This window comes from Cricetulus griseus, chromosome 7, assembly GCF_003668045.3.
Source record: "Cricetulus griseus strain 17A/GY chromosome 7, alternate assembly CriGri-PICRH-1.0, whole genome shotgun sequence".
NCBI lineage: Eukaryota > Metazoa > Chordata > Mammalia > Rodentia > Cricetidae > Cricetulus > Cricetulus griseus.
This window is the reverse complement of record NC_048600.1, coordinates 41827021-41850239: the sequence shown is the minus strand read 5'-3', so window position 1 is coordinate 41850239 and position 23219 is coordinate 41827021. Positions and strand designations below refer to the sequence as shown.

Genomic DNA, 23219 nt, shown 5'->3' with positions numbered 1-23219 from the left:
AGCTCAGAGATTGTTATATGTTTTTTGGCCCAGCACTTCCCAAGCTTTTTTTTTTTTTTTTTTTTTTTTTTTTTATCTATGGAACCTTTTTTCTTTCCTGGGAAATTCTATTTGTCCATTCTTCTAAACTCTAATATGATAAGAAGCAGCCAGGCTGGGAGCAGAACCTGTACCCCCACCTCAGATTAAGCTTCCTGGATAGGTAAACCCAGAAAAAATGGAGCTTATTTGTGAAGACTTGAAAGTACAGAACCGGAAGTTGGGTGCCCTGCAGCGGGAAGTGGTGAGCTCCTGGGATTCTGGTCTCTTGCCCGGGGCCCTGGGGGCTGGAATGGGTATGGAGAACAGTGTAGTCTGGAAAGGGCTTCAGTGAGCAATAATAGGTCGCCATCCCCATGCTATCAACAACCCCCCCCCCCCCCCGCCGCAAGCCCTACCCTAGTTCACACTCATTCTCAATCCTACTACACAGGTTACCCTCCAGGACAAGGTTGATGCTATCCCCGAACCCAAAGACATGGTGCTCTGGAGTGGCCTCCATGAGGCCATGTTCAGTCCGGTGAGTAGGAGGAGGAATGGGAGAAGGGGGTCATGAGACCAGACAGTCAATTGGTCCTCTTCCCTGCAGAGATCTAAGGAGGAACTGGGGCAGTTTGAGGATGAAGACCATATCGCACACCCCACGAAGACCTTCATGCCTGTTGGAACCACAGGACCCCTTGAGAGACAGGAATTCGCTCAGGCCGATGAGTTTCGTGGCCCCCTGGGGCTACAGCAGACTCGGGTCTCCATGACTGAGACTGTCCCTGGCCCTTCATTTGGGCCTAGAGGGAGGCCTGGTTTCATTCCATCCTCTTGGCCTAGACCTGAACTGGCTGTCCCAGGCGCATGGCCCTTACCACCAAGAGGCTTGCCTGGGGCTTTGCCTGGAGCTTTGCCTGGGGCTTGGCCTGGGGCTCCTGGGGCTTGGCCTGGGGCTCCTGGGGCTTGGCCTGGGGCTTGGCCTGGGGCTTGGCCTGGGGCTGCCTGGCCTGGGGCTTGCCTGGGGCTTTGCCTGGGGCTTTGCCTGGGGCTTTGCCTGGGGCTTTGCCTGGAGCTCCTGGGGCTTTGCCTGGGGCTTTGCCTGGGGCTTTGCCTGGGGCTTTGCCTGGGGCTTTGCCTGGGGCTCCTGGGGCTTTGCCTGGGGCTCCTGGGGCTTTGCCTGGGGCTTTGCCTGGTGCTTTGCCTGGTGCTCTGCCTGAGGCTCTGCCTGGGGCTCCTGGGGCTTTGCCCGGGGCTTTGCCCGGGGCTTTGCCCGGGGCTTTGCCCGGGGCTTTGCCCGGGGCTCTGCCCGGGGCTCTGCCTGGGGCTCCTGGGGCTTTGCCCGGGGCTTTGCCCGGGGCTTTGCCCGGGGCTTTGCCTGGTGTTCGGCCTGGGGCTTTGCCTGAGGCTCCTGGGGCTTTGCCTGGGGCTCCTGGGGCTTTGACTGGGGCTTTGCCTGGGGCTCCTGGGGCTTGGCCCGGGGCTTGGCCGGGCTTGCCTGGGGCTTGCCTGGGGCTTTGCCTGGAGTTCCTGGGGCTTTGCCTGGGGCTTTGCCTGGAGTTCCTGGGGCTTTGCCTGGGGCTTTGCCTGGGGCTTTGCCTGGGGCACCTGGGGCTCTGCCTGGGGCTCTGCCTGGGGCTCTGCCTGGTGCTCTGCCTGGGGCTCTGCCTGGGGCTTTGCCTGGAGTTCCTGGGGCTTTGCCTGGGGCTTTGCCTGGAGCTCCTGGGGCTTTGCCTGGGGCTTTGCCTGGGGCTTTGCCTGGGGCTTTGCCTGGGGCTCCTGGGGCTCGGCCTGGGGCTCCTGGGGCTCTGCCTGGGGCTCTGCCTGGGGCTTTGCCTGGAGTTCCTGGTGCTCTGCCTGGTGCTCTGCCTGGTGCTCTGCCTGGTGCTCTGCCTGGGGCTTTGCCTGGAGTTCCTGGGGCTTTGCCTGGGGCTTTGCCTGGGGCTTTGCCTGGGGCACCTGGGGCTCTGCCTGGTGCTCTGCCTGGTGCTCTGCCTGGGGCTCTGCCTGGGGCTTTGCCTGGAGTTCCTGGGGCTTTGCCTGGGGCTTTGCCTGGAGTTCCTGGGGCTTTGCCTGGGGCTTTGCCTGGGGCTTTGCCTGGGGCTTTGCCTGGGGCTCTGCCTGGGGCTTTGCCTGGAGTTCCTGGGGCTTTGCCTGGGGCTTTGCCTGGGGCTTTGCCTGGTGCTCTGCCTGGTGCTCTGCCTGGTGCTCTGCCTGGGGCTCTGCCTGGGGCTCTGCCTGGGGCTTTGCCTGGAGTTCCTGGGGCTTTGCCTGGGGCTTTGCCTGGGGCTTTGCCTGGGGGCTTTGCCTGGGGCACCTGGGGCTCTGCCTGGTGCTCTGCCTGGTGCTCTGCCTGGGGCTCTGCCTGGGGCTTTGCCTGGAGTTCCTGGGGCTTTGCCTGGGGCTTTGCCCCTGGGGCTTTGCCTGGGGCTTTGCCTGGGGCTTTGCCTGGGGCTCCTGGGGCTCGGCCTGGGGCTCCTGGGGCTCTGCCTGGGGCTCTGCCTGGGGCTTTGCCTGGAGCTCCTGGGGCTTTGCCTGGGGCTTTTCCTGGGGCTTTGCCTGGGGCTTTGCCTGGGGCTTTGCCTGGAGCTCCTGGGGCTTTGCCTGGAGCTCCTGGGGCTTGGCCTGGAGCTCCTGGGGCTTGGCCTGGAGCTCCTGGGGCTTGGCCTGGGGCTTGGCCTGGGGCTCCTGGGGCTTGGCCTGGGGCTTGGCCTGGGGCTTGGCCTGGGGTTGGCCTGGGGCTTGGCCTATGTCAGATATGGGTACTGTCCAGCCTGGCCTACGTCCATTTGGTCCTCAGGGCCAGATGTACAGGGCTCCTTTCCCAGCCATGGAAGCTGGACCACAACACCAGGTTCCTAAAACAGGAACGCCGCTCTCAGATCTTGAAGAAAGAGATGAATATGAATATGGGTATATGGAACAGATCCCTAGGGATGGGGCGCCCCAGGATGGGGTTCCCAAGGAAGAGGCTCCCCAGGATGGGGTCACCAAGGAAGAGGCTCCCCAGGTTGGGGTCCCCAAGGAAAGGGCTCCCCAGGATGGAGTCCCCAAGGAAGGGGCTCCCCAGGATAGGGCTCCCAAGGATAGGGTGCACCACCATAGAGCCCACAGGCGCAGAGTCCCCAAAGATGGTGCCCCCCAAGACAGCGCTTCCAAGGACACGGTCCACAAAGATAAGGAACAGAAGGACAAGACCCCAGAAGCACAATCAAAGCACTCTCTGTCGGCCCTAAAGAAGCTGAAGTCTGTTGCTTCAGCAGCTGCAGCAACTGCTGCGGCTTACGCAGCTGCAGCAAACACAGCCGCCCAGAGAGCCACAGCTGCTCTCAAGGCGATCAAAGATCCTGAAAGCAAATTGGCTTCTTCAGCCTCAACCATGGCGGCGGGTGGGCCTTTGGAGGCCTTTGCAGATTTCCTGGGTTCAGGAACTAGCCCTGGGGCCACCGACATCATACCCTACAGTGATGATGAGCTGCAAGAGTTAGTTGAAACGCTGACACCAGCCACTCGCCCCACCACACCCAGATCAGCTCTGTCCCAGGCCATGGTGACTGCCAGCCAGGCTGTGAGTCCTGAAGAGAAGAAGGCGGCTGTCCAGTACTCTATGAGCCACCTAGCCCAGATGCCTGTCAGGCATGACTCCCTCAAAGAGGAGCTTGTTCATCTCTCAACCAAACTGAACCAGCGCTTAGATTACCTAGGTAGTCCTGGCTAACCCTGGAAGAGGCTCAGGTCCTCCCTGTATGTAGTCTGGCACCGTAGGCTTCCTCAACAAGATCTTCATTCTGTTCCTTTTACTTAAGCACTAACCTCTTAATAATCTATTCTTTCTTTGTTTGTTTGTTTTTTGAGACAGGGTTTCCCTGTGGCTTTGGAGGCTGTCCTGGAACTAGCTTTTGTAGACCAGGCTGGTCTCGAACTCACAAGGATCCATCTGCCTCTGCCTCCTGAGTGCTGGGATTAAAGGAGTGCGCCACCAACGCCCGGCTAATAATCTATTCTTTTTATCTTGAATTTTTGTTCCTCCTGGTGTTCATTTGCTGATGCGATTATAAGTATACAGCACCACACTTAGTTTTTTTTAGACATAGCCCTGGCTGTCCTGGAACTCACTATGTAGACCAAGGTAGCTTTGAACTTTCAGAGATCTACCTGCCTCTGTTTCCTAAGTGCTGGTAACTGAAGGCGTGTACCACCATATTTGGTTCATATGTTCTTTGTGAGTTTTTTTTTTAAAGGTTTTATTTATTTATTATGTATACAACATTCTGCTTTCATGTATATCTGCACACCAGAAGAGGGCACTAGATCTCGTAACAGATGGCTGTGAGCCACATGTGGTTGCTGGGAATTAACTCGGGACCTCTGGAAGAGCAGCCAGTGCTCTTAACCTCTGAGCTATCTCTCCAGCCCCCTTTGTGAGTTTTTTGAGAAACAGTTATCACAAAGTCCCCCACCCCAAGCTCACTGTATTTCTTTGGGACACCGTGTAAGTGTGTGAGTTCTCCTGTTATCTCCTCCCTCTTCCCTTTGAACAGTCGCTCCCTCTCTTCACTTTCAGCTAAAATGGGAAGTTCTGGAAAGCTTGGTAATGCAGTGAATGTGCTGGAGGAAAAGATTTGTAACCTCCAGAAAGCCAGGCTGGAGGTTAGTGTCATGGTCAGAAGTCAGTGGCTTGGCTTGAGCTAGGGGCCACCTGCTTGACTGTCACCCTCCCAATCAAGCTGTTTATTGCTGGAAAGGGACCTTCGGAAGTGAGTGGGGTGGCACATGAGTTGCATCTATGCAGAGTCCATGGGTGGGTGGCTCTCTTGTCCCTGTCAATAAGTATTTCATGTGCTGGCAGAGGCCAGCCTGGTGTGCATGGGCCTGGTATCTCTTCTTGATCTCAGGACGCTTCCATTTTGGCAACATCAGAAGCAGAGGCCTTGGATGTCATTGTCTCTCCCATTTAGGAAGAAGAACTTGAGAGAATTTGGGGCCACCAGATAGAGACAATGAAGAGTCACTACATAGTGCTAGACAGGACAGTGGAAAAGCTCCAGATTCGCATGGATGACTTCAAGGTTCGGAGGTCTGAGGACCAAGAGGGAGGCACTGGATTCCTCCCTGGGACCATGAGATCCTCTAAATGAAGGGGAAACAGGACATTTTACTCTGCATAAATTACACTTCAATTAGCCAGGCAGTGGTGGCACATGCCTTTAATCCCAGCACTTGGAGGTAGAGACAGATGGATTTCTGTGAGTTTGAGGCCAGCCTGGTCTACAAAGTGAGTTCCAAAACAGCCAGGGCTACACAGAGAAACCATCTCAAAAAAAGCCAAAGAAAGAAAGGAGAAAGAAAGACAGAAAGAAAATTAAAAAAATAAATCCCAGGGGCTGGAGAGATGGCTCAAAGGTTAAGAGCACTGTCTGCTCTTCCAGAGGTCCTGAGTTCAATTCCCAGCAACCACATAATGTCTCACAACCATCCGTCAAGATCTGGTGCCCTCTTCTGGCTTGCAGGCATACATGCAAGTGGAACACTGTATACATTAAAAAATAAATAAATAAATGTTTAAAAAATATTTTTTTTAAAAAAAGAGAGTACTGGCTGCCTTTACAGAGGACCCGAGCTTCATTGCCAGTGCCCACACAACAGCTTAAAATTATCTGTAACTCCAGTTTCAGGGCATTCAATGCCCTCTTCTGGATTCCTTGAGCATCAGGCATGTATGTGATGCCCATACAAACATGCAAGTAAAACATTCATATATATAAATCTTTTTTTTCTTTTTAGAAAAATCCCCTTCACATAAAGGACCTGGACAGTGTCAATCCTTGCAGGCCTTTGTGTCATCAACCTGAAGGTAGAAGGACAGATTTAAGGCTTAGTAACATTTGCCAAAGAAATCAGTGTATGAATAACTGGATTTCTTGTACCAGTAGCTAGCTATGTGTTCCTAACATTTCCCCTGAACCAGTTCTTCCTCCTGCAGGGTTAAGGATGGAGCTGGGTATGTGGGGTGGCAAGTGCTTGCCTAGCATCCACAGAGCCCTGAGTTCCACCTTCAGTACTGCTTGGACACAAGGACAGAAGTAGAAGAAGGTTAAAACATACCCACTGGTCTCCATTTACATTTCAGTAGATAACAATACAAGGCAGGCTATAGAGTGCAGTTCTCATCTGGGTAGCCAGAGTTTGGCTTGAGAGGAAAAGTGACTCTAGCTTCTGGGGACAAGTGGCTCTGCTCAAGCAGACAAGCTGCTGCTCCTATCATTTAATTTTTTATTGTTTGTTTGTTGTTGCTTTATTTTTTCTGAGACAGGGTTTCTCTGTGTAACAGCCCTGGCTGTCCTGGAACTTTCTGTAGACCAGGCTGACCTTGAACTCACAGAGATCTTCCTGCCTCTGCCTCACCAATGCTGGGATTAAAGATGTGTTCCACTACCACCTGGCCTGGGGGTATTTATTAAGAGGAGACAAGCCAGCACTAATAGGGGATTTCACGGAATTATGTAATGGGAACTAAGGGTTTCCCTCTAATTCTTGTGCTCATGTATGGTCTGCTGATATCAGAGTACACTGGAATCCCACTGTAGATTAGATGAGGTGGACTGGCCTTAAACATCTAGGGAACTAAATGACCAGCGCTTGTTTGTGCTTCCTTGGGTTGGCCTCTGGTGACATCATCTCCAAGGGTTAGTTTGTCCCTCGTCTCATGTGGCTTCTCTTCTGTCCCAGTTTCCTGGCCACCTGCTTCTTCCCCAGCTGGCCCCAGTCCCCTTCCTAGCACAAGGCAAAGCTGGAGGCACAAAGCAGATGTTACCCTCAAGGACATAACAAAGCCTGTGCTCTGTTCCTTCTTAGACCCTCAAGGCTGAAATCCAAAGGCTGGATCTGATTAAAGCTGATAAAACCATGATGGAGCAGGAGCTGAGAGAAGTGAGTAAGCACAAGGGACCCTGCCTCCCACCCCTCTTAATCCTGTGCCTCTGATTTGCCCAATCAGGGGATCAGAATCACCCAGGCAAAGGCAGCAGCTAGCATTCCCTGTGCCCCTATTCATTCAGTAAATCCAAGAGGTCTCAAAGGTTCCCCACCCACTTCTCTTTCTGGAAATTAGTGTTGATGTTTAGTATTTTAAAAATCAGAGCCGCTGGAGAGATGGCTCAGAGGTTAAGAGGCTGCTCTTTCAGAGGTCCTGAGTTCAGTTCCCAGAAACCACATGTGGCTCACAGCCATCTATAATGAGATTTGGTGCCCTCTTCTGGCCTGCAGTCATACATGTAGGCAGAACACTGTATACATGATAAATAAAAAAATCTTAAAACAAAACAAAACAAACAAAAAAACAGAGCCAGGCAGTGGTGGCGAATGCCTTTAATGCCAGCACTAGGGAGGCAGAAGCAGGTGGATCTCTGTGAGTTCGAGGCCAGTCTGGTCTACAGAGCGAGTAAGTTCCAGGACAGCCAGGGCTACCTAGTGAGATCCTGTCTCAAAAAACAAAATAAGACAAAAAAAAAAAAAAAAAAAAAAAAATCAGGCATCAGGCATCAGTTGGCTAAGTGCCTTCCTAGTATGCATAAAGCCCTGGGTTTAATCCCCAGCACTGCATGAAGTGTCATAAAGCCATAATTGCTCCACTGGAAGCAGAAGAATCAGAAATTCAAGTTCAAGTTCATCCTTGACTATGGGGATACAAGGCCAGCCTGTATACCATGATATACATGAGACTCTGTCTTTAAAAAACAAAACAAAACAACAACAAAAAAACCAAAATAAAAATCACAAGTCAGGGCTGGAGAGATGGCTCAGAGGTTAAGAGCACTGGCTGCTCTTCAAGAGGTCCTGAGTTCAATTCCCAGCACCATATGGTGGCTCCCAACCACCTATAATGAGATCTGGTGCCCTCTACTGGCCTGCAGACAGAACACTGTATACATAATAAATAAAAAGTCTTAAAAAAATAAAAATAAAAAAAAAATCACACGTCAACTTTTCTGTTTGGCTCAGATCCCACAGCTGTGTTTGAGCCAGTGTAGACACCACCACTGAACTTAAGCCAAGGCTATACATTCATAGCTTTCAATTAGAAAAACTGACCTCACGGATCAGGGGTTCCTCCACCCCAGTAGTCTTGCTACCCTGAACCCCCTCTGCCTAGAAAGCTAACAGGGACGCCTTGGCAAGCAAGGCAAGCCGGACGGACCTGGAGGTGGTGGCGACGGAGCTGAATGAGATAGTTCAGAGCATGCTCTTGAAGATCACAACCCAGGAGGATGACTGGAAGAAGTCGCTGAAGCAACTCAGGAAGGACCTGAACACTAAGGTGAGCCTGTAGTTGGTAGCGATTGCTACCTAACAAACTGCCCCAGAGCTTAGCAGTCTCAAAGAGCAAATGCTGATGGTTTTGAAGAGCAAGAACTTAGAAGCAGGTGGTTCAGGAACTTGACTCCCAAGTCAGAGTGAATGTGTCATTCCCACTGTACCATCTGAAAGAACCATGTGAAGCCACTTCAAACAGTGTACCCGAATGCAACTATTGGCAAAATGCTTCAGTATTTCATATACTGACTCCTCCTTAGGGCCACTTAAGGGGCCTCATACACACACACACACACACACACACACCAAGTGACCCAAGACAACAAGAAGAATGTGCAATGTCTTTTGCTTCTCAGCTATAGAAGCTACTCCCATCATTTCCACATCATCCTGTTGGTTATACAAGTTGGCCCTATTCTGTGTAGGAGGGAAAGACTCCAGTGGAAAGAGTACCAGTCCCATCTGGAGCCATGATTTTAGGCTAACCTCCAGAACGCTTGGGGTGGTGAAGGCTTTCTGCAGAAAAGACCATGCCTGTCATTTGATCATTTGTCACTCAGTGACTACCTCAGTGTGCTACACCTGAGGAGTGTAGACCGGGAGCCCCAGCCCTGCCTTCTCTTGCACAGTGTGCTACATGTCTCTTTGTATTGTTTTGGAGCCTGTCCTGGAACATGATCTGTAAACCAGGCTGCCCTTAAACTTACAGAGACCCACCTGCCTCTGCCTACCAAGTGCTGGGATTAAAGGCGTGTGCCACCAACCCCTGGTGCTACATGGCTCTTTTTTTTTTCCCAAGAAACACAGGGTTTCTTTGTAGCTTTGGAGCCTATCCTGGCACTCACTCTGGAGACCAGGCTGGCCTCGAACTCACAGAGATCCGCCTGCCTCTGTCTCCTGAGTGCTGGGATTAAAAGCGTGCGCCACTATCGCCCGGCACTGCTACATGACTCTTTTAACTGTGGTGGCAAGTTTAGAATCGGGTACTCTTGGTTTGAGTCTTAAACATGGCTTCAGCTTTCCCATCTGTAAGCTAGAGATTTATTCATTCACTATTTATGGTCCTTGCTGGGTAAGCAGTGAACCAAGGCGATGGGGGCACTGTCTTTGTGGAGAGACAGGTTCCTCAAAGAACGGTCACAAATCTGTGCAAAGCCACAACCCCATAGCATTCCCCAGAACAGCTGACTGGTGTTTCTTTTGCTTCAGTGGAGCTGATCTAAAGTTGGACTGACACTATGACCCGAGCAGGAATTAACACATAACTCACTGTACCCAGGGATGAGGGTGGTGTGCTGCACAGCTGTAATCCCAGAGGGTCCCAAGTTCAAGTCCAGCTTGGGCTACAGTGAGTCTGGAGGTCATCTGAGGTGATACAGTAAGACCTTGCAGGGAGAAGGAAAAGAGTCCAGAATATACAAATCCTAAGCACAGACTAAGCTATTTCTTGCCAGGGGCTGGGGATTCAGGAGGAAATGGGGGTAACTGGAAATGAGGTTTCTTTGGAGAGTGATGTAGATGTTCTAAAATAGATTATAAAGCCCTTCCAATACCGAGGCAGGAAGCCCAGCCCACACTCAGCTACATAGTGAGGTACTGGCTCAAAAAGAAATAACAAATTGCCAGATGGTGGTGGCACATGTGTTTAATCCCAGCCCTCAGGATGCAGAGGCAGGCAGATCTCAGAGTTTGAGGCCAGCCTGGTCTACAGAGTGAGTTTCAGGATAGCCAGGGCTACACAGAGAAACCCTGACTTGAAAAACCAAAATAATAATAGCAATAACAATAATATTAATATTAATAATAAATTTGCCAGGCATAGTGGTGCATGCCTTTAATCCAAGAATTTAGGAGACAGAGGCAGATGGATCTGTGAGTTTGAGTTCCAGGACAGCCAGGGCTCTGTAGAGACCCTGCCCCCAAAAAATGTTTTTTAAAATGTAATTTGATTGCACTGGGCGTTGGTGGCGCACACCTTTAATCCCAGCAATCGGGAGGCAGAGGCAGGCGTATCTCTGTGAGTTCAAGGCCAACCTGGTCTCCAGAGCGACTGTCAGGATAGGCTCCAAAGCTACACAGAGAAACCCTGTCTTGGGCTGGAGAGATGGCTCAGCGGTTAAGAGCACTGACTGTTCTTCCAGAGGTCCTGAGTTCAATTCCTAGCAACCACATGATGGCTCACAACCACCTTGAATGAGATCTGGTGCCCTCTGCTGGCATGCAGGCAAAAGACTGTATATTAATAAATAAATAAATTTTCAAAAAAAAAAAAAAAAGAAACCCTGTCTCAAAAAAAAAAAAAATGTGATTGCGATGGTTACACAACTTTGTGAGTATACTAAAGCAATTGTCCACTTTATATGCAAACACTCCATAAATAGTTGTCAGATTATGAAACATACGTCAGGGTATAGGGTTCACTGGAGAAATATTTTTCTAGCCTCTAGCCATGCAGTTGAGCAATAAGTTTGGAGGCAGGAGCTGGTGGCATTTCTTGCAATGGCTACTGGGAATCTCACTTTGCAAATTCCCTATGCCAATAGCATTCATAGAGGCATGAACTAAATGGTTTTCCCTTTCCCGGGTCTCCTCTAGATCCCTCTGCCTCTACCTCCCTCCTGAGTGCTGGGATCAAAAGTGTGCACCACCACAGCGTAGCTATCTTATTCATTGTGTGACTCTACTGGTTGTTGGGGTTAGCTAACTGACAGGACTTCTTTCTTCCTTGTGATTGGCAGATAGTTCACAGTGATCTGAATAGCCTGAAGAAGGACATAGAAGAAGTTTGGAAAACACTTCGAAAGCTTCTGATAGAAGGCCTGCGATTCGACCCTGACAGCGCTGCAGGCTTTAAAAAGTGAGGGTGTTGACACTGATACTCTTGCCAACAGAGAGATGCCTAGAATTCTAGACCTTGGCCATGCTGACAGGGACAGGTTCCATATATCTCCCTCCTCTAAGGATGGCTTCACTAGTGGAGGAACTGATGTGATGGGCCAATACTGGGCCTGCATGGGGTGGGAAACCTCAGCCCTTTGTCCCGGGGCCTCAGGCACTGACAAAGGCGTTTGCAGGACATTAAGTTCACTCCACCCCCAGTCCGGGACAAGCTAACCCCTGACTACCCTCCTCCTTGTCCTCCAGGAAACTGTTCGAGCGGGTGAAATGCATCTCCTGTGACCGGAAAATAGAGATGATGACTGGCCCGTGAGTACCGCCGCCAGAGGGCGCTCTCCGCGTTTGCCGGGTCTGCTCTACAGACCTCAAGCACATAAGCAAAAGCACACACCTACCTACATACTCATCCTTCCACACCATTCTACAGCCACCATCTCCTGTCCCTACTCAGTGGTTCCCTATATAGGGGAGTTCTCTCTCACTTATATCACACTCCTAGTCAGTGCTTTGTTCCAGAGAAAGGATAGAGGGATCACTGAGGGAAAGCAAGAACTTGTTATTTCTGAGTTCATGATCTTTTGTTTTGTTTTGTTTTGTTTTTCGAGACAGTGTTTCTCTGTGGCTTGGAGGCTGTCCTGGAACTAGCTCTTGTAGACCAGGCTGGTCTTGAACTCACAGAGATCTGCCTGCCTCTGCCTCCCGAGTGCTGGGATTAAAGGCATGTGCCACCAACGCCGGGCTTCATTGATCTTTTTGGAGACAGTCTTGCTATGTAGTCAAGGCTGGTCTCAGAACTTGAAATCCTCCTGTGTCACAGTCCTCAATGATGGGATTTCAGGTGCACATCTTTAGTCCCAACTCCTTGTCCTTACTTTGATACCATTGTAAAGGGCATGGTTCAGTGGCCTCTAACACTGTAATTGTTGCCTCTAGTCAATTCCTGCACACTGCTTGCCCCCCAAAGGCATCCCCAATTCCATTAGTAGTCACTTCTCATTGCCACCTTCCTGTAGCCCAGGAAGCCATTTGGTTTGTCTTTTCCAGATGTTTCCTGTAAGTGGGACTGGTGTCTGGCTTCTTTACCGAGCTCAGTGAGATTCCTCCACATTGTAGAAACCAAGGCTTCCCTCCTTTGTTAAGGCGGAATAATATTCTGTTGCATGGACGGAAAACCTTTTGTGTATCCATCCATTCATTAGCTGATGTGTATTTGGGATGTTTCTTTCAGCTGTTGTTACTCGTGCTGCTGGCAACATGGGGGTATATTTGAGTACCAGTTTTCCATCTTTGGGGAACAAACCTAGGAATGAAAATGCTGGGCCATATGGTGACTCTGAAAGTTGCCCCCACAGTAATCTGTGCTGGACTGCTGATCTCTGCTGAGCTAGGCCAGTCCTGAGACCCACAAAGCTGCTACGGCCCCAAACCAGCAGGTGGCTTCGGGGCTTCCACCAGGATTTTCCTTTCAAACCACAGGATGGCACTGTAGTTTGATTGACAGTAGTAAGAAGACTGGAAACAGCTGGGGGGTGGGGTGAGCCGAGGCATGATCACAGCAGAGTGTAGACTGGATTGTAGAATGCTGGTCCAACAGAACATTCTTGGTAAGGAACCAGTAACTGCTCAAACCACACAGTCCTGGGTGGAAAACACCATGAAATGTGCTAAGGATTAATGTGACCAAGAGCCTGGGTATTAAATTTTTTTTTATTTATTTCATTTTTATCTTATATGCATTGGTGCTTTGCCATGGGTGTCAGGTCCCCTGGACCTGGAATTACAGACAGTTGTGAGCTGCCATATGGGTGCTAGGAATGGAACCCAGGTCCTCTGAAAGAGCAGTCAGTGCTCTTAACCACTGAGCCATCATCTCTCCAGCCCCCTGGGTGTTAAATTTTATCTGAATTTTGTTAGTCACTTGTAGCTGCCAGCTACTACACTGGATAGCATAGCTGTGGGAGAATATTAATGACTTGAAAAATGTTATCAGATCTGGTAACCATGGGGGAAAAAGAAAAATGATAATGAAATCAAACCATATGTATGTGACTTTCCAGTTTTCTTTTTTGGTTTTTCGAGACAGGGTTTCTCTGTGGTTTTGGAGGCTGTCCTGGAAGTAGCTCTTGTAGACCAGCCTGGTCTCATCTCACAGAGATCCACTTGCCTCTGCCTCCCAAGTGCTGGGATTAATGGCGTGCGCCAGCAACGCCCAACATGACTTTCCAGTTTTCTTTAAAGAAATTGTATAAACATGGACAAAATATTGGAAGGATAAGAATGTCAAAGTCTGTTCCTGCCATGTTGCTTGTTTCTTTGTGCCTTCCTGTACTTTATAAAATGGAAACAGGAAACAAGTATGTTTCACTGAACAGGCTTCATTGCAGCTTACTATCTACACAGTAAAAACAAAACAAAACAAAACAAAAAAACAAACCGCTTCTGCATGTGTGTGACCATCACACAGATGGAGAGGTGGAGTGGGCCCAGCTCCCTGGAAGGCTGCTCTGGATTTTTCATTTCCTTATGGAGGCAAAATACACAGGGCATAACCTTAGCCATCTGAAGTGAGCTCCCACAGTTGCTGTGTCCATAATGTACCGCCTCCATGTGCACCTGAGTCCTTTGCCATGCCCCTTCTGAGCATCGTGACCCCTTCTTGTGCCCATAGCTCCTGGCAAACACCCATCTGCAACAAATCTCTGGGATTTCCCTCCTTTGGTTTTTGACTACTATTTTTTTTTATTTTTTATTTTTTTACTTATTACCGGAGAAAGGCAAACACACACACACACACAGTCCAAGGTAGCCCTTAGACTTGAATGAAGTATGTACTAATAGTACAGGCTGACTTTGCACTTGCTATCCTTCTGCCTCAGAGTCCCAAGTGTTGGGATTACAGTGGGAGTGTACCACCACCCCTGGCTTGGTTTTCACTTTATATCCTGAACAGTGTTTGTATCTTCCCCCAACTGTCAGCTGCAAGCTTTGTACATGGGCTTCAGGCTGTAAGCTACAGACAGTTTCAAGGGTAGAAAGTCCTATGCTTCCTTTCTCCAGGCAGGGGAGCCTGGAGCCCTATGCTGGCCATGTGCACCTCCCACAGTCCTGGTCCCCTCTGCCTCCACAGACACCTGATCACCATCCACAATACCCATTGGAAAGTACGGCCAGCCAGTGCCAACAGCTACGAGTATCTGCAGCGGCAACTAATGAGGTGAGGGCCATGTCCACCCATTATCCTCGGGGAGGCCCAAGACCCCTGCCAGCAGAGACATTCCTTCAATGCAAGAGCTGGACAGGGCCTGGGGTGCCCATCTGGGAGGTTGTGGTTTGGGCTGTTAAGTACACAGCAGACAATGGAGGATAGGAACCAACATCTGTATTAGTATCTATTGTGGGCTGGAACTTAGGGGGGTCTTGTAGCAGAGGCATATTATGCTAGCTACTCAGGAAACTGAGGCAAAAGGATCTTAAGGTCTTCGTAGGCTACAGAGTGAAACCTTGCCTCAAAACAAACAGAATGAAGGGGCCAGGGATATAGCTCAGAGACAAGAGCGTTTGTCTAGCATGCACAAGGCCCTGGGTTCAATTTCCAGCACTGCTAAATGAATGGGGGGAGGTTGGAAATGGGAGGGCTTCTTGTTAAGTCTTACAGTCTCTGGAATCTAGTATTATATGCTTGTTTCCTGGTGGGTGAGTAATTGAGGATCCTCTGGGGCCCTTCCTGAGGCCTTGCTCGGTCATACAGCTTCCTTTGGAAGTGTATTCCATTACCATTCCACTTGACAGTTGAAGAGACTGAGGCTCAGACTATGTGACCTGTCCAAGATCATGGCTAGTGAGTGGCTGTGGAGCCTTACCTTTTGTCCCTCAACCTAGCTGGCTACCTAGACCTCAGCTCCATTTCCCTCATTCTTGGGTTCCAGGGGTCCTTCCAGAGCCCAACCTATGTGAGCTTCTGCCCAGCAATGGGACAGGGATGGGGGAATGAACAGCTGAGCATTAATCACCTCCAGGGAAAGGATGAATGAGCTGTACCACCCACCTTCTTTGATACTGTCCAGGGCCTTGGGGCCTATGCCAGCTCCTCTGTGATGGTTCTCCATATGGCTGTGACCTTTTGCCCTGCCCAGGGAACAACAGCAGCAATTGCATTACCAGAACTTTGGAGTCCATGAGGAGGGTCTAGGCTCCCAGAAGGACTGGGGTGATGGACCCCGAAATGACACCACCTTCAAGCACAAGTCACATGACCTGTCAACAATCTACCCTTATGGGGATCCTGAGCTAATGGACTATGATACTGTGAGTCTGGCTGTGCCCTGGCTCTGGGCATCTGTGTGCATGGAGAGAAAGGGGTAGTGATGAAGACCCTGACTGGGGACCTGGGTCACCCCACAGGCTGAGGTGGACATCCTGGGAGTGGATGGAGTCCTGTACAAAGGCCGAATGAACAGCCAGTTTGGGACTCGGACTGGGGAGAAGGACCTGGCAGGTGAGGAGCATCGCATCGGTGTTTCATTTCCTGGGGTTCCTGCCCTGAGGTCTGGTTCTGCTGGCCAAGACGGGAATTCAGGCGACTCAGGGCTGGTGCTGCCCATGGCTGAGGAGCCCTCACAGTCACTTCCATGAGCAGGGTCCCCATTGTGTGCCTGGTATCTTATCAGGCACAGGAAATAGTGAGAAGCAAAAGTGATGAATGGCCCCTGTGGGCTGCTGGGTGGGAGGGTGTGGCCTGTAAGAATATAAGAGATGGTACCAATCCATGGTGACCGAGATAAACAACTGAACCAGTCAGCCATGGAGGCATGATGCCTTTTGTTGCTTATTTTGTTTTGGCTTTTGGAGACAGGGTTTCCTTTGTGTATCCCTGGCTGTCCTGGAACTCACTCTGTAGGCCAGGCTGGCCTCACAGGTGGGTCTTTGAGTTCAAGGCCATCCTGGTCTACAGATCAGTTTTCAAGACAGCCTGGGAAATACACACAAAATGCAACAAACAAAAAGTCCAACTGACCTAAGGGACTAAAGGTACATCTTAGTGACAGTTCATAAATGCGAGGCCCTGGGATTCTTTTCCTGTACTGGGAAGCAAATGAATAGCTGAGCTGAAGCAAGGCCCCAGCCATAGGCAGCTGGATACTAGCAAAGGCTGGCCTGGGGAGGGATGCTCGGCTAGGGTTGAGTGTTGTGCCAGGCAAAGCTGGTCCATTGCGGGAGTGATTAGACAGCTCCTTGAACACCTTTGAAGAAGGAACAGGGGTTAGCTGGTGAAGGGTAGAGAGGGAGACGTGTGGTCTGTGTGGAGGAAGGGCAGGTTCAAAGGCTCTGTGGTAGGTTGGGCAGAACTTGGGGAGGATGAGTCTACCTGGAGCACAGAAGCTAGGGTAAGGGTTAAGAACCTTGAACAGAGCCAGACCCAGGAGGCCAAGGTTCAGAGCAGTGAGAGACCCCAACCTTTTGCATTTTGAATTGGTTGCTATGGTTATTCTGATAATCTGGTATACCCAAGATTCTTGATTTCATCACTGGGTGTATAATAAAACACAGACATGGAGCTTCTCTGTGCACCATTGGGATCTTTTCCTCTGGGAAGGTTGTGTCTGAAGCTTGTCCCCATCTAGGAAATGACGCACTTGCCTCAGGAGTGATACCGGATCTCAGGGCATCTAACCCCTAGGAATTTCATGGGCTGCCCATGGACCAAAGCACTGAGCCTGACATGCAAAGAAAAGGTGCCTCAGACAGGGGACACACCCACAGGAGCTGCCAGAGTTCACCACCACAACCCAGAGCCACAGGACAGTTTTCCCAGATCTGAATGAAGTCCTAAGTCACACAGTACAGGCAGAGCAGTAATTTCCTCAGAGCTGCGTGGAGTGGCAGCTGGAGCTTGTTGGCAGGGGCCACATCACTTCAGCTGCCACGGTTGAAGCCACTGCCTCCTTTTCCAGCTCCTTTTCTTCTGGTTCTCATGAGACACTTATCACTGGACTTTATTTAGGCTTAGGTGTATTCTAGGACCATCCATTTCAAAGCTTGAAATCACACAGATCTTTTGTTCTAACAAGGTCACATCTGTAAGTTCCACGGAATATAACTTTTAGGAGGCCACCATGCAACTCACTCACAGGCCCCACCCTTTCTCCAAGGGGACAGAATGGCATCTCCCATGCCCTTTGCCCAGGCAGCAAACTCCAATTTGCTCAGCAACTCCAATGTTCAGCATTGTTCAACAACTCCAATGCAGATCTGACGGGAGGGGACTCAGCTGGGGCTAATGTTTAATGAGCCCTTCCTGTGCTAGGCCCATGGCAAGCAGGTGAGGCATTTCACAAATGCACAAGGGAGGGCCTTTTAGTAGGAAGCAGTCTCAGGAGAGGAGACTGAGCCAGTTGGGAGACCTTTCATCCCAACACCATCACTGTAGACTTCTACAGTGGCTGAGGGAGGGCTTTTTCTCTCAGTGGGTAGTATATTCCTAAGAACCACATAATAGATCAGTGCTTGAGTGGTAACAAGCTCAACAGCTTTGCCTTGTTTGGATCTCACCAGAGTGGAAAGTCTGGCCTGATGGAGGAGCCAGAACTCTGGATGGGCCCCACCTATTCAGATCTTTTCTCCTCAGCTATGAAGGTTTCAAGTCCCTCAGTTCAAAACATGAATGATCGTGTGCGCTCTGGATCCATCCTTACTTCGAGCTACCCTCGTAAGTACCTAACCCACCTGGGTTTTAGCAGATCTCTAACTTCTACTGGTCCTTCCCCTCACCTTTAGCCTGGGCTTCATTCCACCCATCTCTCCCATTCTTGTCTGCTCTGTCCACATTTGCTCTCTGGCCAGGAAAAAAGGCCTTGGGGCCTCTAGCCATTCTGGGCTTCTGCATTTCCCCCAAAGGGGGATTTCTTGGCCAGTACCTGTTCCCAGAGGTCCCCTGGTTGCAGAGGAGGGACAAAGGAGGCCATTTACAGTCCTGAGCCCTTGTCTGAGAGGACTGGATCCTTGACTGTCCCTGGTTCCTATCTCTGGACCTCTAGAGGCCCTTAACAGTCAGAGCGCACTTCCTTCTGTCTGCTTCTTCCTGTTCAGCACAGCGCTGCTGCTTGTCCTTTCCAAAGGCAAGGTAGCTGAGGCTCAGTCCAGACACCTGAGCCCCGACTCTAAGCCCTTGCCTCCAGGTACACCATTCTATTCTAGCACCCATTTTGGAGTGCTAGACTTAGTCACCCTTGAGGAAGTGCTGAGGACCAGGACCAGAGGAGGTGCAGTGGCCAGCCCTGCCATGGCTTACAGTGTACCTCCAGTCTCCGGCTTCTGTTCCTCCTGGGGGGATGCGGGTAGGGTGCTGGTGGGGGCATCAGGTCAGCAGCTTCCAGAAATGTTGAACACAGCATGAGTTTCTCCTGCTTCATCTCCAGCCCTGGGCACCCGCACCAGCTCTGCCACCACCTATCTACACTCACCATCGGGTCAGCCGCCATCCCTGTCACCAGTGCAGCAGCTACCACCACTGATGCCACACTCAAGGGATCCGCAGGAGGCCCCTGCATCCACCAGGCACTTGAAATCTCTGCGGCTGGAGTCCCTAACCAGCACACACACTATGGATGAACAACCCACCCATGAGACACAAGTCCGTGACCCAACTACCATGAGGTCCCCTTAACTCTAAGAAAGACCTGGGGCCCTGGATCAGACCCAGAAAATGGCGCAGGGACCCTGGATATAGGGGGAAGGATCTGCATTTGGGGCCCATGTTGACTCAATGATTATGTATCTAAAATATAAACCACACAATCCTTGGCCAATATTTTCAAGAATAACACTGCTTTCAAGTGACTTTTTTTCCCCAACAGCACTAAGTGGTTTTAAAACAACCCTTCTGGGTTGTCAAGAGGGCTTGCCTAGCATGCACAACCCTGAGTTTGACCCCCTGGCACCAGAGAAGCTGGTATGGTGGCATACACTGACAACACCAGCACTTAGGTTGAAATGACAAGAGGACTTGGCCAAGGTCACCTTCAGCTACACAGTGAGTTCATAGCCAGCCTGGGATTCATGAGACTCTGTGTCAAACAACAAAAACAAAAATCCCTCTGCTTGGCATTTTGCTAAGTGTCATCATGATTGGCTTCTGCCTCCTTGAATTTTCCATTGAGGCCAACAGTTCCCCAGGGGAAGCAAATTTCACCATGCACTATTTTTATTTCCTGTGATCATTTCTACCAGTGACCATTATTATGAGTTGAATTGTTTCTATTTGTGTCTGAGAGGGTGTACTGTGGTGTAAGCTCCTGTGAGTGCGTGTGCAGAAGCCAGTAGAAGATGCTGACTGTCCTGCTCTATCACGATCCACCTTAATAAGTTGAGACAGGTCCTCATGCTCATGCAGCAAGCACAATTACTTGTTGAGCTATCTCTTTGGCTCTATTTACTTTTGAAATAGGGTCTCATGTATCCTAGGTTGGCTTTGAATTCACTCTGTAGCTGAGGATGACTTTGACCTTTTGATAATTCAGTGTCTACCGAATGTTGGGATTACAGGCCTATTCTGCTGTACCCAGTTACTGCAGTACTGGAAATCAAATCAAGGACTTTGGAATGTTTGGCATACACTCTAGCAACTGAACTACATCTCCAGCCCTTGAATTAATTAACCATTTCCTTTTTTTTTTCCAAGACAGGTTTTCTCTGTGTAACAGCCCCAGCTGTCCTGGTACTCTTTGTAGACCAGGGTGGCCTTGAACTCACAGAGATCTGCCTGATATCTGACTCCCAAATTCTGGGATCAAAGGCGTGCACCAACACGTCCAGCTCATTTACTTATTTTTTTTTAAGATTTTATTTATTATGTATACAACATTTTGCTTCCATGTGTATCTGCACACCAGAAGAGGGCACCAGATCTCATAACAGATGGTTGTGAGCCACCATGTGGTTGCTGGGAATTGAACTCAGGACCTCTGGAAGAGCAGCCAGTGCTCTTAACCTCTGAGCCATCTCTCCAGCCCCTCATTTACTTATTTTTATGTCTCAACTAATCCACAAGGAGACCGGTATGGCACCATTGCAGTAGTCTAGGACTGTTGGGTACCCTCCAAGAATGAGTCTAGCAGGTTCACAGCCCATGTGCTTGGTGGAACAACATACCCTGAGGTTCCATTTCCCTGTGGCAATTAGTGACTAGTCTTGGGGCATAAAGTGGACTGGACTCTCAAGCTGGCTCATTCCTTCTATCCATCTTTTTCTCTCTTCTAAGTCTCACTCCCTCACAGTCTTCCTGTCACCCCTTTCTCTCTTTCTCTACTGCTGAGAGTTCCATTCCACTTCACAGATACAGACAACTTTCCTGAGCATAAGTTGGGGGCATGGCTTCTGCCCCACCTCAGAGGTCACTCAATCTCTGGGCTGAGTGGGGAGCTGGGACAAGTTGGGGAGAGGGGATAACTTTCTAGGAAAGCTCAGGGAGGGGCTCTTGAAAGGAGAGCTCCAAATTCTGCCTAGGGCTGCTACAGGAAGAAACACTTGGTTTTTTCCGCCATTGGTGTGTGGGCCTTTTCCTCATGCCCCCTAAGGCCTCTGATCAATTCAGCTTTTGGCCTGAGGCCATCCCCAGTCAACTCACTCTTCTTTTTTTTTCCAAAAGTGTTCAAATGAGGCTGGGGCAGTCCTAACCTAGGCAACTCACTTATCTACTCCTACCTGGAGACAAACCACAGATAGGTATTTTGGCCATTTTCTGACCAGAATAAAATCTTTCTCTATCAGGCAGTGGTGGTGGCCTTTAATTCCAGCACTTGGAAGGCAGAGGAAGGAAGATCTCAGAGTTTGAGCCAGCCTGGTCTACAGAGCCAGTTCCAGGGGACAGCCAGAGTTATTAGGGGATGGGGGTGGGTGAAGAGAAAGACAGACTTAATCCTTTTGGATCTTAGATGAGGAGCTTGGCTTAGAGCCCTCTGTAGCCAGTGGCCTTGTTCAATTTCCACATGGGTGGGCCTTGCTGGTCCTTCCCCTGGCCACTGACTGAGGTTTTAGCTCCCAGTGCCCCCATCCAGAACACCAGAGATCTGCAGCGATCACTAGCTGTTCACCACCACAGCAGCATATCCTGAGCTGCTTCAACTGTGTAGCAGACAGATCACGCTGCTCCACAGGTTCAGGGTTACACAGCTCTCTGACTCATTCAGGAGGCTGACCCATTGGGTACTGTCCCCTTCCCCATAGCAGGAGGTTGTTTCTGGGGAAGTGGGGTCTGGGATGTGTCTAGGCATGTGTCCCTGGCTTATGGACATCCAGGGACTTGCCCTGGTCCCCCAGAGTGAGGACAAGTCCTCAGTCCTGCAGGTCAGTGTCCATCCTTTTACTTTGGAACGTGTTACTGAGAACTCAACTTCAAAGACAGATTTGGCCCTAGAGTGGAGGACCTGCAGGTTGGAGGCTGGAATAGGTAGTTGCCAGGAATTTGGTTGACCCCATCACAACAGGGGAAGGCATTTGGAGCAGTAGAACCCCATCTCAGGCCTGTCTCAGTCTTTTCTTCAACATGGGGCTAATAAAACCTGGACTGAGAATAGCTGCAAGACCAGACTGGATGCACAGTGGGGTGGGGTGACCAACTGTCTTGGTTTGTTCAATTGACTAGGGCATCTCAGGATGTCAGCCTTTGAGTTTTGAGATTAAGGTAAAAACCAGGGATGGCTATACATACACCTGCAATACTAGCATTCAGAAGGTAGAGGCCATCCTCAGCTACAAAGAGTTCAAGGCCAGCCTGGGCTACATAAGGCCCTGTCTCAAAACAAAAAAACAAAAAAACAAAAACAAGCCAGGCGTTGGTGGCTTACGCCTTTAATCCCAGCACTCGGGAGGCAGAGGCAGGTGGATCTCTGTGAGTTCGAGACCAGCCTGGTCTACAAGAGCTAGTTCCAGGATAGGCTCCAAAGCCACAGGGAAACGCTGTATCGAAAGACCAAAAAAACAAAAACAAAAACAAAAAAAACAAAGGGACTAGAGAAATGGCTCAGTGGTTAGGAGCACTGGCTGTCTCAGACGATTTGGGCACCCACTTCCCAGCACCCACATGGTGACTCACAACCCTCTGAAACTCCAGTTCCGGGGATCTGAAGCCCACTTCTGGCCTCTAGGCTTACATGCGGTGCACATATATATAAGCAGGCAAAACATGCAACCATATTAAAAGCTTTTTTAGCTGGGCATTGGTGCCGTACACCTTTAATCCCAGCACTCGGGAGGCAGAGGCAGGTGGATCTCTGTGAATTTGAGGCCAGCCTGGTCTATAGAACAAGTTCCAGGACAACTTCCAAAGCAATACAGAGAAACCTTGTCATGAACACCCCCCCACCCCCCACATTTTTTTTTTTTTTAAGCAAAGGCTGGAAGGCTAATGACTGGCATGGTGGGGGAGAGGGTGTGAAGCTACAGAGGGCCAGACAGCACAGAAAGGGAGGTGTCTTTTGTACAGAATAGGGTCCACCTGGATGTGCTGTTGAAGCAGGGCAGATGTTGCTCAGTGACCACCCTGCACCAGGAGACCAGCTCCACACTGCTGTGAGTGATGGTCATAAATACTTTAACTCATTAACCTAAGGTGTAAACTACTGACAATGTATGTCCTGGGAGGAGCCAGTGCGTAAGGCTAAGCAAAAGCTCCACACTGGATGGAAGAGCCTTTCTGACCCTGTTCCTAGCACACCGTGCTGCCAGGTCTCCACAGAGACTCTCCCAGGTCACAATACCAGAGGTTCCCTCTTCTTACCCACGCTGCCTTATTGGGTCTGTACAGAATGACTACAGCAGGGCTTATTGGCCTGGCGAGCAGAACAGGTCGCCAGGCATCTTGCATGGGGTCAGACATGGCTTTGCCATCCTGAGCCAGCTCCACGAGTGCCCATCTCAAGAGGACTCAGCCTGCCCCCCCACGCAAAGAACTGCTTTTTGTTTTGGGGGGGGTTTTTTGAGACAGGGTTTCT

At 50.2% G+C, this 23219-nt stretch overlaps 1 protein-coding gene across 1 annotated transcript in view; it reads left to right on the top strand.

The window, feature by feature from the left end:
- Positions 1 to 18977, top strand: part of CUNH16orf96 (chromosome unknown C16orf96 homolog) — a 28671-nt gene extending 9694 nt beyond the window's left edge. Inside the window, exons 3-18 of the mRNA XM_035448083.1 lie at positions 203 to 283; positions 473 to 559; positions 629 to 809; positions 1243 to 1409; positions 2822 to 3725; positions 4586 to 4671; positions 4980 to 5090; positions 6877 to 6951; positions 8174 to 8338; positions 11073 to 11191; positions 11479 to 11541; positions 14360 to 14446; positions 15366 to 15537; positions 15634 to 15727; positions 17858 to 17938; positions 18648 to 18977. Of these exons, the coding sequence (XP_035303974.1) occupies positions 203 to 283; positions 473 to 559; positions 629 to 809; positions 1243 to 1409; positions 2822 to 3725; positions 4586 to 4671; positions 4980 to 5090; positions 6877 to 6951; positions 8174 to 8338; positions 11073 to 11191; positions 11479 to 11541; positions 14360 to 14446; positions 15366 to 15537; positions 15634 to 15727; positions 17858 to 17938; positions 18648 to 18895 (2721 nt within the window). The 3' untranslated portion in view covers positions 18896 to 18977. The remainder of the gene's footprint in view (positions 1 to 202; positions 284 to 472; positions 560 to 628; positions 810 to 1242; positions 1410 to 2821; positions 3726 to 4585; positions 4672 to 4979; positions 5091 to 6876; positions 6952 to 8173; positions 8339 to 11072; positions 11192 to 11478; positions 11542 to 14359; positions 14447 to 15365; positions 15538 to 15633; positions 15728 to 17857; positions 17939 to 18647) is intronic.
- The last annotated feature ends 4242 nt before the right edge of the window (positions 18978 to 23219 follow it).